The 12784-nt window shown below is 51.0% G+C and overlaps 1 protein-coding gene across 1 annotated transcript; it reads left to right on the top strand.

Annotated features, from left to right (window-relative positions):
- The first annotated feature begins 2146 nt into the window (after positions 1-2146).
- On the top strand, positions 2147-10714 carry LOC130324321 (39S ribosomal protein L2, mitochondrial-like). Its single transcript, XM_056553242.1, has 7 exons — positions 2147-2370; positions 2523-2661; positions 2873-3014; positions 9029-9144; positions 9214-9324; positions 9399-9472; positions 9708-10714. The coding sequence occupies exons 1-7, from the start codon at positions 2164-2166 to the stop codon at positions 9924-9926; spliced, it is 1008 nt and encodes a 335-aa protein (XP_056409217.1). The 5' UTR covers positions 2147-2163; the 3' UTR covers positions 9927-10714.
- The last annotated feature ends 2070 nt before the right edge of the window (positions 10715-12784 follow it).

Below are 12784 nucleotides of genomic sequence, written 5' to 3'. Positions count from 1 at the left end.
AGTTGTTCCAATTCCATCCCCTTTATCCCGGCGGCAGTGACATCCCTCGGTAGGAACTCGATTTGAAGTAGAATAAGATCAAATGAATATTTATTCGCTATTTGCTCATATCTGTTGCAGTACTCCGTATCTTGTGCAAAAGAGTTGTCATGTGGTTGAGCCCTCATCCCTCGAGGTATCCGGTTATTCTTAAAATATTCAGCCAAGGTGGTTAAGTGGAGATTTAGAGATAGCAACCGCTTGGTCTCCGTTGTAGATCTATAGTTGATGGCGAGTGGAGAAACGATGCATCACCTCCCAGGTGGCGAAGTATCCTGTAAGCATCAGAGTCTGTGTAAGAAAACACCTTTGGTGCCGAGACCTGTGCGGCAGTCGCTGTAGAAGTATTGTCCATGATAGAGATGGATGTAGATCTTATTCGGGTGCACCTCCACCTCCGTCAGGAGCTGCTCCATACAGACTGCTGAGCGCCGTCGTACTTGTCAGGTCTGAAAACTGCTTGCCCGAAAAATTCACCTTCCCGGAACTGTATGTCCCAGGCGTCGGGCGATAGGAATTCCACTATATTAATATAAATTATATATATATTTATTATTATAGCACAGGGGTGGGGAAATATGTCTTTTTCTGACCCCTGTAACTTTTTTAATTTTTTTGTATTCCGGGTTCTATGAGGGCCTATTTTTTGCGCCGTGATCTGTAGTTTTATTGGTACCCTTCTTGTTCTGATCTTATTTATTATTTTTATCACTTTTTAATAACATTTTTCTGATAAAAATCTCTATTTTTGGACTTTGGTGTTCTTTATATTTACGCCATTCACCGTACAGGATCATTAACAATGTTTTTATGAACCAGACATTTATGCATCTGTTGATACCAAATATAATTTATTTAAATTTTTTTTACACTTTTTAATTTTTTTTTTTATAGGAAAGAAGGGAGTTTTATTTTTTATTGGAGGAGGGGCTTAATCACTTATTTTTTTTATTTTTTTGTTTGTTACCCTTTTATAGTCCTAGACTATATATTGCATTCTTTAGATTGCAGATACAGATCAGTGCTATGCATATGCTTAGCACTGATCAGCGTTATCTGTGATCTACTTCTCTGGTCTGCTCGATGGCAGCAGGAGGCAGGTGACGAGACCTCCAGCCGCCAATTTAGCTGATCTGATCCCCGCGGCTGTGCTGCAGGCGATCAGATCAGCCACTGGAAGCACCACAGATGCCGTGATCAATAATAATCACAGCATCGGAGGGGTTAATGCCGGATATCAGCCCGATCGCTGATGTCCGTCATTACCAGCAGGTTCCTGGCGGCTGAAAGCAGCAGGGACATGCGGTCTATGATGCGGGCGCAGCTCCTGCACTTGTGTCATAGCCGCAGTGGATCTGGGGGCATACAGTTACGTCCTGGTGCGCGAAGTCCCTGGCGCAGACTGTACTTGTTCGCCCTTTGTCATTTAAGGGTTATGCCACGCCCCCTGAAATTTTCGGCCGAAAATGCCAGAAGGGGCTGCTGAAATTTCGGTGCATCCCTAGTATTTTTTTACACTTACTGTACGGGATAAATGTTGTTTTAATAGTTAGGACAATTATGTATGCGGCGATACCAAATATGTTTATTTCATGTTTTTTATATAGGAAAAAGGGGGGGGGGGATTTACATTTAATATGGGAGGGGTTATTGTGTCTCTTGTGAACTTTTATTAAACTGTTTTTTGACACTTAGGGGACTTTAAGTAAAATCATTAGATTCCTCCAACAGATACAGGTCGCTGAGGGCTGTGGCCGGCGGGGGCTCTGACCTGTGGGGGTTTTGGGGGCTGTGACCGGCTGGGGCTCTAACCTGTGTGGGCTGTGGCCGGCGGGGGCTCTAACCTGTGTGGGCTGTGGCCGGCGGGGGCTCTAACCTGTGTGGGCTGTGGCCGGCGGGGGCTCTAACCTGTGTGGGCTGTGGCCGGCGGGGGCTCTGACCTGTGGGGGTTTTGGGGGCTGTGACCGGCTGGGGCTCTAACCTGTGGGGGCTGGGGCTCTAACCTGTGTGGGCTGTGGCCGGCAGGGGCTCTAACCTGTGTGGGCTGTGGCCGGCGGGGGCTGTGACCGGCTGGGGCTCTAACCTGTGGGGGCTGGGGCTCTAACTGGTGAGGGGCTCTAGTCGATGGGGGCTTTATGCTCCCGGCCCATGATCTGGCACTGTGTACCCCCCCACATCGGGGTCTTGCGCTGTTTGTTGCTGAGATTTGTTGTCTTTTTCCCATTAGCCTCTGGGGTCCCGGTCATGGCGCTCTGCAGACTGTCTCGTGCCTTTCGCAGCTTATCGGTGACCTTCAGCCAAACTTCATCACACTCTTTGCTCTGTCCCCAGGTTAGTGCCATTCCTCCCCCTGCAGGTTTAGGGGCACTTTGTGTGTGTGACCCGCCGTGCGCCCCTCATGTTGTCTTGTCGGTGATCTCCTGATGTAGTCAGTGACTGCTGGGGGGGCTACTGTACACCCCTACTGTTCTTCTCTCCTGCAGGCTGTTGCTTTCTCACTGTTGCCCTCTAGAGGTCTCCTCACCACATCGCATCTCAATGGCCTGGAGATCTGGAAGCCACCTGCCAAGTACACAATTAACCCCATAGGGAAGAGGAAGACGGGCGGGCGAGATCACACTGGTGAGATATATTCTAGCTTTTTCAGGACTCTGGTGCCACCTGTACCGCACCCTCTCTGTGGACCACCTTCTCACCCCCCCGCTCCCTCTCTGTGGACCACCTTCTCACCCCCCCCCTCCCCCTCTGTGGACCGCTATCTCCCACTCTTGTTGCCCACCTGTGCCTTCTCTCCCCCCCCCTTCTGTGGGGTCTCACTCTTCTTGTGTCACAGGTCGTGTCCGCGTGCGCGGAATTGGCGGAGGGCACAAGCAACTCTTTAGGATGATTGATTTCCAGAGGCTGCGCTATGAACCAGGGCGGGAGAACATGGCGTTCCAGGAGAAGGTGGTGGAGGTGCGGTATGACCCCTGCAGGTATGTCACATGCCAGTCTCCATGATCACGTATGATCTGATCCCGGACGTGTCTTATTCTCCTCTGTTGGTCACGTATGATCTGATCCCGGACGTGTCTTATTCTCCTCCTGTGTTGGTCACGTATGATCTGATCCCGGACGTGTCTTATTCTCCTGTGTTGGTCACGTATGATCTGATCCCGGACGTGTCTTATTCTCCTCCTGTGTTGGTCACGTATGATCTGATCCCGGACGTATCTTATTCTCCTCCTGTGTTGGTCACGTATGATCTGATCCCGGACGGGTCTTATTCTCCTCCTGTGTTGGTCACGTATGATCTGATCCCGGACGTGTCTTATTCTCCTCCTGTGTTGGTCACGTATGATCTGATCCCGGACGTGTCTTATTCTCCTCCTGTGTTGGTCACGTATGATCTGATCCCGGACGTGTCTTATTCTCCTCCTGTGTTGGTCACGTATGATCTGATCCCGGACGTGTCTTATTCTCCTCCTGTGTTGGTCACGTATGATCTGATCCCGGACGGGTCTTATTCTCCTCCTGTGTTGGTCACGTATGATCTGATCCCGGACGTGTCTTATTCCCCTGTGTTGGTCACGTATGATCTGATCCCGGACGGGTCTTATTCTCCTCCTGTGTTGGTCACGTATGATCTGATCCCGGACGTGTCTTATTCTCCTCTGTTGGTCACGTATGATCTGATCCCGGACGTGTCTTATTCTCCTCTGTTGGTCACGTATGATCTGATCCCGGACGTCTCTTATTCTCCTCCTGTGTTGGTCACGTATGATCTTATCCCGGACGTGTCTTATTCTCCTCCTGTGTTGGTCACGTATGATCTGATCCCGGACGTGTCTTATTCTCCTCCTGTGTTGGTCACGTATGATCTGATCCCGGACGTGTCTTATTCTCCTCCTGTGTTGGTCACGTATGATCTGATCCTGGATGTGTCTTATTCTCCTCCTGTGTTGGTCACGTATGATCTGATCCCGGACGTGTCTTATTCTCCTCTGTTGGTCACGTATGATCTGATCCCGGACGTGTCTTATTCCCCTCTGTTGGTCACGTATGATCTGATCCTGGATGTGTCTTATTCTCCTCCTGTGTTGGTCACGTATGATCTGATCCCGGACGTGTCTTATTCTCCTGTGTTGGTCACGTATGATCTGATCCCGGATGTGTCTTATTCTCCTCCTGTGTTGGTCACGTATGATCTGATCCCGGACGTGTCTTATTCTCCTGTGTTGGTCACGTATGATCTGATCCCGGACGTGTCTTATTCTCCTCCTGTGTTGGTCACGTATGATCTGATCCCGGACGTGTCTTATTCTCCTCCTGTGTTGGTCACGTATGATCTGATCCCGGACGTGTCTTATTCTCCTCCTGTGTTGGTCACGTATGATCTGATCCCGGACGTCTCTTATTCTCCTCCTGTGTTGGTCACGTATGATCTGATCCCGGACGTCTCTTATTCTCCTCCTGTGTTGGTCACGTATGATCTGATCCCGGACGTCTCTTATTCTCCTCCTGTGTTGGTCACGTATGATCTGATCCCGGACGTGTCTTATTCTCCTCCTGTGTTGGTCACGGATGATCTGATCCCGGACGGGTCTTATTCTCCTCCTGTGTTGGTCACGGATGATCTGATCCCGGACGGGTCTTATTCTCCTCCTGTGTTGGTCACGTATGATCTGATCCCGGACGTGTCTTATTCTCCTCCTGTGTTGGTCACGTATGATCTAATCCCGGACGTGTCTTATTCTCCTCCTGTGTTGGTCACGTATGATCTTATCCCGGACGTGTCTTATTCTCCTCCTGTGTTGGTCACGTATGATCTTATCCCGGACGTGTCTTATTCTCCTCCTGTGTTGGTCACGTATGATCTGATCCCGGACGTGTCTTATTCTCCTCCTGTGTTGGTCACGTATGATCTGATCCCGGGCGTGTCTTATTCTCCTCCTGTGTTGGTCACGTATGATCTGATCCCGGACTTGTCTTATTCTCCTCCTGTGTTGGTCACGTATGATCTGATCCCGGACGTGTCTTATTCTCCTCCTGTGTTGGTCACGTATGATCTGATCCCGGACGTGTCTTATTCTCCTCCTGTGTTGGTCACGTATGATCTGATCCCGGACGGGTCTTATTCTCCTCCTGTGTTGGTCACGTATGATCTGATCCCGGACATGTCTTATTCTCCTCTGTTGGTCACGTATGATCTGATCCCGGACGTGTCTTATTCTCCTCTGTTGGTCACGTATGATCTGATCCCGGACGTGTCTTATTCTCCTCTGTTGGTCACGTATGATCTGATCCCGGACGTCTCTTATTCTCCTCCTGTGTTGGTCACGTATGATCTTATCCCGGACGTGTCTTATTCTCCTCCTGTGTTGGTCACGTATGATCTGATCCCGGACATGTCTTATTCTCCTCCTGTGTTGGTCACGTATGATCTGATCCCGGATGTGTCTTATTCTCCTCCTGTGTTGGTCACGTATGATCTGATCCCGGACGTGTCTTATTCTCCTCCTGTGTTGGTCACGTATGATCTGATCCCGGATGTGTCTTATTCTCCTCCTCTGTTGGTCACGTATGATCTGATCCCGGACGTGTCTTATTCCCCTCTGTTGGTCACGTATGATCTGATCCTGGATGTGTCTTATTCTCCTCCTGTGTTGGTCACGTATGATCTGATCCCGGACGTGTCTTATTCTCCTCCTGTGTTGGTCACGTATGATCTGATCCCGGACGTGTCTTATTCTCCTGTGTTGGTCACGTATGATCTGATCCCGGACGTGTCTTATTCTCCTCCTGTGTTGGTCACGTATGATCTGATCCCGGACGTGTCTTATTCTCCTCCTGTGTTGGTCACGTATGATCTGATCCCGGACGTCTCTTATTCTCCTCCTGTGTTGGTCACGTATGATCTGATCCCGGACGTGTCTTATTCTCCTCCTGTGTTGGTCACGTATGATCTGATCCCGGACGTGTCTTATTCTCCTCCTGTGTTGGTCACGTATGATCTGATCCCGGACGGGTCTTATTCTCCTCCTGTGTTGGTCACGTATGATCTGATCCCGGACGTCTCTTATTCTCCTCCTGTGTTTGTCACGTATGATCTGATCCCGGACGTGTCTTATTCTCCTCCTGTGTTGGTCACGTATGATCTGATCCCGGACGGGTCTTATTCTCCTCCTGTGTTGGTCACGTATGATCTGATCCCGGACGGGTCTTATTCTCCTCCTGTGTTGGTCACGTATGATCTGATCCCGGACGGGTCTTATTCTCCTCCTGTGTTGGTCACGTATGATCTGATCCCGGACGTGTCTTATTCTCCTGTGTTGGTCACGTATGATCTTATCCCGGACGTGTCTTATTCTCCTCCTGTGTTGGTCACGTATGATCTGATCCCGGACGTGTCTTATTCTCCTCCTGTGTTGGTCACGTATGATCTGATCCCGGACGGGTCTTATTCTCCTCCTGTGTTGGTCACGTATGATCTGATCCCGGACATGTCTTATTCTCCTCCTGTGTTGGTCACGTATGATCTGATCCTGGATGTGTCTTATTCTCCTCCTGTGTTGGTCACGTATGATCTGATCCTGGATGTGTCTTATTCTCCTCCTGTGTTGGTCACGTATGATCTGATCCCGGACGTGTCTTATTCTCCTCTGTTTGTCACGTATGATCTGATCCTGGATGTGTCTTATTCTCCTCCTGTGTTGGTCACGTATGATCTGATCCCGGACGTGTCTTATTCTCCTCCTGTGTTGGTCACGTATGATCTGATCCCGGACGTGTCTTATTCTCCTGTGTTGGTCACGTATGATCTGATCCCGGACGTGTCTTATTCTCCTCCTGTGTTGGTCACGTATGATCTGATCCCGGACGTCTCTTATTCTCCTCCTGTGTTGGTCACGTATGATCTGATCCCGGACGTGTCTTATTCTCCTCCTGTGTTGGTCACGTATGATCTGATCCCGGACGTGTCTTATTCTCCTCCTGTGTTGGTCACGTATGATCTGATTCCGGACGGGTCTTATTCTCCTCCTGTGTTGGTCACGTATGATCTGATCCCGGACGTGTCTTATTCTCCTCCTGTGTTGGTCACGTATGATCTGATCCCGGACGTGTCTTATTCTCCTCCTGTGTTGGTCACGTATGATCTTATCCCGGACGTGTCTTATTCTCCTCCTGTGTTGGTCACGTATGATCTGATCCCGGACGTGTCTTATTCTCCTCCTGTGTTGGTCACGTATGATCTGATCCCGGACGTGTCTTATTCTCCTGTGTTGGTCACGTATGATCTGATCCCGGACGTGTCTTATTCTCCTCCTGTGTTGGTCACGTATGATCTGATCCCGGACGTGTCTTATTCTCCTGTGTTGGTCACGTATGATCTGATCCCGGACGTGTCTTATTCTCCTCCTGTGTTTGTCACGTATGATCTGATCCCGGACGTGTCTTATTCTCCTCCTGTGTTGGTCACGTATGATCTGATCCCGGACGGGTCTTATTCTCCTCCTGTGTTGGTCACGTATGATCTGATCCCGGACGTGTCTTATTCTCCTCCTGTGTTGGTCACGTATGATCTGATCCCGGACATGTCTTATTCTCCTCTGTTGGTCACGTATGATCTGATCCCGGACGTGTCTTATTCTCCTCTGTTGGTCACGTATGATCTGATCCCGGACGTGTCTTATTCTCCTCTGTTGGTCACGTATGATCTGATCCCGGACGTCTCTTATTCTCCTCTGTTGGTCACGTATGATCTGATCCCGGACGTCTCTTATTCTCCTCCTTTGTTGTTCACGTATGATCTGATCCCGGACGTGTCTTATTCTCCTCCTGTGTTGGTCACGTATGATCTGATCCCGGACGTGTCTTATTCTCCTGTGTTGGTCACGTATGATCTTATCCCGGACGTGTCTTATTCTCCTCCTGTGTTGGTCACGTATGATCTGATCCCGGACGTGTCTTATTCTCCTCTGTTGGTCACGTATGATCTGATCCCGGACGTGTCTTATTCTCCTCCTGTGTTGGTCACGTATGATCTGATCCTGGATGTGTCTTATTCTCCTCCTGTGTTGGTCACGTATGATCTGATCCCGGACATGTCTTATTCTCCTCCTGTGTTGGTCACGTATGATCTGATCCTGGATGTGTCTTATTCTCCTCCTGTGTTGGTCACGTATGATCTGATCCCGGACGTGTCTTATTCTCCTCTGTTGGTCACGTATGATCTGATCCCGGACGTGTCTTATTCCCCTCTGTTGGTCACGTATGATCTGATCCTGGATGTGTCTTATTCTCCTCCTGTGTTGGTCACGTATGATCTGATCCCGGACGTGTCTTATTCTCCTGTGTTGGTCACGTATGATCTGATCCCGGACGTGTCTTATTCTCCTCCTGTGTTGGTCACGTATGATCTGATCCCGGACGTCTCTTATTCTCCTCCTGTGTTGGTCACGTATGATCTGATCCCGGACGTGTCTTATTCTCCTCCTGTGTTGGTCACGTATGATCTGATCCCGGACGTGTCTTATTCTCCTCCTGTGTTGGTCACGTATGATCTGATCCCGGACGTGTCTTATTCTCCTCCTGTGTTGGTCACGTATGATCTGATCCCGGACGTGTCTTATTCTCCTCCTGTGTTGGTCACGTATGATCTGATCCCGGACGTGTCTTATTCTCCTGTGTTGGTCACGTATGATCTGATCCCGGACGTCTCTTATTCTCCTCCTGTGTTGGTCACGTATGATCTGATCCCGGACGTGTCTTATTCTCCTCCTGTGTTGGTCACGTATGATCTGATCCCGGACGTGTCTTATTCCCCTGTGTTGGTCACGTATGATCTGATCCCGGACGTGTCTTATTCTCCTCCTGTGTTGGTCACGTATGATCTGATCCCGGACGTGTCTTATTCCCCTGTGTTGGTCACGTATGATCTGATCCCGGACGTGTCTTATTCTCCTCCTGTGTTGGTCACGTATGATCTGATCCCGGACGTGTCTTACAGGTCGGCGGACATCGCTCTGGTCGCTGGTGGGAAACGTAAACGTTGGATTATCGCTACTGAGAACATGAAGGCCGGAGATCTGATCACGTCATCCGGACACATTGGACGCATGGCGGGTATGATGTATAGGGGGCCCTCAGGCCATGATTGTGTCACATGACTGTTAACCTTTGACTGTTTTTCAGTTTCTGCCCAGGAGGGAGACTCTCACCCGCTTGGGGCGTTGCCAGTCGGAACTCTGGTGAACTGCCTGGAAGTGACCCCTGGGAAAGGTGCAGAGTTTATCAGAGCTGCCGGTAAGTCAGGGGCCACACAGCACATGAGAACAGGGGGTCCACAATGTATGTGACATGTCACTCCCCTCTCACAGGGACGTGTGGGGTGTTACTAAGGAAGGTGAACGGAACTGCCATTGTGCAGCTGCCCTCCAAGAGACAAGTGCAGGTAACACGCCCTGACCTCGCCACAATCCGACCACCTGACTTCTGACCCTGCTAGTGTGGGCCCCAGTCTGGCCTCTGCCCTTGCCACAGTCTGACCCCCTCTCCCCTGCCCTTGCCGCGGTCTGACCCCCTCTCCCCTGCCCTTGCCGCCGTCTGACCCCTCTCCCCTGCCCTTGCCACGGTCTGACCCCCTCTCCCCTGCCCTTGCCACGGTCTGACCCCTCTCCCCTTCACAGGTGCTGGAAACCTGCGTGGCCACTGTAGGACGCATCTCCAATGTCGACCATAACAAGCGGGTGATTGGCAAGGCTGGGCGGAACCGCTGGCTGGGGATCCGGCCGTCCAGTGGACTCTGGAAGAGGAAGGGCGGCTGGGCCGGGCGCAAGATCAAACCGCTGCCCGCCCTGAAGAGCTACGTGATGTTACCAAGTGCCAAACCGCCCCCCAGGGCCTGACCTCTGCTGGGGGTCCGGACTGACCTCTGCTTGGGGTCTGCACTCCGGACTAACCTCTGCTGAGGGGGTCCGCGCTCCGGGCTGACTGACCTCTGCTGAGGGGGTCCGCGCTCCGGGCTGACTGACCTCTGCTGAGGGGGTCCGCGCTCCGGGCTGACTGACCTCTGCTGGGGGGGTCCGCGCTCCGGGCTGACTGACCTCTGCTGGGGGTCTGCGCTGACTGACCTCTGCTGGGGGTCTGCGCTGACTGACCTCTGCTGGGGGTCTGCGCTGACTGACCTCTGCTGGGGGTCTGCGCTGACTGACCACTGCTGGGGATCCGGGCTGACTGACCACTGCTGGGGATCCGGGCTGACTGACCACTGCTGGGGATCCGGGCTGACTGACCTCTGCTGGGGATCCGCGCTGACTGACCTCTGCTGGGGATCCGCGCTCCGGGCTGACTGACCTCTGCTGGGGATCCGGGCTGACTGACCTCTGCTGGGGATCCGGGCTGACTGACCTCTGCTGGGGATCCGGGCTGACTGACCTCTGCTGGGGATCCGGGCTGACTGACCTCTGCTGGGGATCCGGGCTGACTGACCTCTGCTGGGGATCCGGGCTGACTGACCTCTGCTGGGGATCCGGGCTGACTGACCTCTGCTGGGGATCCGGGCTGACTGACCTCTGCTGGGGATCCGGGCTGACTGACCTCTGCTGGGGATCCGCGCTCCGGGCTGACTGGCCTCTGAACTGTTATATCAGCAGTTGTGAAATAATCTGTTGTGAAATAAAATAAGTGAACCCTTTATGTATCAGACATTGCTTTATTACTATTACACAAGACTGTCAGACTACAACCCTCATTTTGTCCCCTGGGGTACGGTAGGGAGGCGCGGCGTCCCCTGGGGTACGGTAGGGAGGCGCGGCGTCCCCTGGGGTACGGTAGGGAGGCGCGACGTCCCCTGGGGTACGGTAGGGAGGCGCGGCGTCCCCTGGGGTACGGTAGGGAGGCGCGGCGTCCCCTGGGGTACGGTAGGGAGGCACGGCGTCCCCTGGGGTACGGTAGGGAGGCGCAGTAGGCACTGATGCTTTGCAGTTATACTAATAAAGGGCTCAGACCTCTCACAGGAAACTGTTTAGTTGCACAGGATCCACCATTCAGTATAGACTGACAGGTGACACCTATATGTATAGATAACACAGGATCCACCACCATTCACTATAGACTGACAGGTGAACACTGACCCCTCCTGTTCTGTAGAGATCACTTCTCAGCAGTCTCCTCCTCACAGATAGGATTACACTGAAGTATTTATATGGTATACTGGCGCATGTGAATAGGACTTACACTTGGATGAATAAATGTATATTTCTATGAACAGTCATGGAAGCATAGTCATACAGCAGTACCGGATGCAGCCTTGTTGTAGATATATATCTGTAGAGAACACTGGTCCTGTTGAATAAGAGACCTACCTGAAGTGCGTGAGGGTCAATGCTTCTCTTGTGTGAAACGGGATTTTTTTTCCAGACAAGAGTAACAAAACCACAAATAGAGGCCAAGAGAGACTAGAGGCCAAGAGAGACACTAGAGGCCAAGAGAGACACTAGAGGCCAAGAATCCTCTAACGAGAATAACAGAACATAATCACCCGGTGCTCAATAAACTGCTCAGAGAGATTCACTCGGTGTCTTCTCAACGAGAAAGGGAGGAGACTCCTGAAACGTCCCAACAGCTCGCATGACGGCGACCACTTCCACACCCCCTCAGAATTAGTGTCCACACGGCCAGGAACGCACCGTCCAGCAAGTCTTGGATGTGAAGTTCTGAAGACACCGAGTGGATCTCTCTGAGCAGTTTATTGAGCACCAGGTGATAAAGTTCTTTTATCTCGATTCTAATGAGAATAACAGAACATAAAGTGCAATTCCCAGTTGTATGTCTATTTGTACATTTATGGTCTATTGTGCTCAGGAAACGGAGCCCTGAGGAAAGACACCTAGCTGGGGCACACCTGTGGTCTGACTACTTTGTGAAGTTGATAGAGACTGAGAGAGACCAGAGAGAGGCTGATAGAAAGATTAGAGAGACTGATAGAAAGATTGGAGAGACCACAGAGCGAGACAGAGACAAGACAGAGAGACAGAGAGAGAGACTAGAGGCTAAGAGAGAGACCAGATAGACTAGAGAGAGACCAGATAGACTAGAGAGAGACTAGATAGAGACTAGATAGAGACTAGATAGAGACTAGATAGAGACTAGAGGCTAAGAGAGAGACCAGATAGAGACTAGAGAGAGACCAGATAGAGACTAGAGGCTAAGAGAGACCAGATAGAGACTAGAGGCTAAGAGAGAGACCAGTTAGAGACACGAGAGAGACCAGATAGAGACTAGAGAGACTCTAGAGGCTAAGAGACTAGAGAGAAAGACTAGAGGCTAAGAGAGAGACCAGATAGAGACTAGAGGCTAAGAGAGACCAGACAGAGACTAGTGAGAGACTAGAGGCTAAGAGAGAGACCAGTTAGAGACACGAGAGAGAGACCAGATAGAGACTAGAGGCTAAGAGAGAGAGACCAGATAGAGACTAGAGGCTAAGAGAGAGAGACCAGATAGAGACTAGAGGCTAAGAGAGAGAGACCAGATAGAGACTAGAGGCTAAGAGAGAGACCAGATAGAGACTAGAGGCTAAGAGAGAGAGACCAGATAGAGACTAGAGGCTAAGAGAGAGAGACCAGATAGAGACTAGAGGCTAAGAGAGAGAGACCAGATAGAGACTAGAGGCTAAGAGAGAGAGACCAGATAGAGACTAGAGGCTAAGAGAGAGACCAGATAGAGAAAGATTAGATAGAGACCAAAGAGAGGCTGAGAGAAAGAT

This window comes from Hyla sarda, unplaced genomic scaffold (assembly GCF_029499605.1).
Source record: "Hyla sarda isolate aHylSar1 unplaced genomic scaffold, aHylSar1.hap1 scaffold_2633, whole genome shotgun sequence".
NCBI classification, from domain to species: Eukaryota; Metazoa; Chordata; class Amphibia; order Anura; family Hylidae; genus Hyla; species Hyla sarda.
The sequence above is the reverse complement of the archived record's forward strand: the minus strand, read 5'-3'. Positions and strand labels throughout refer to the sequence as shown.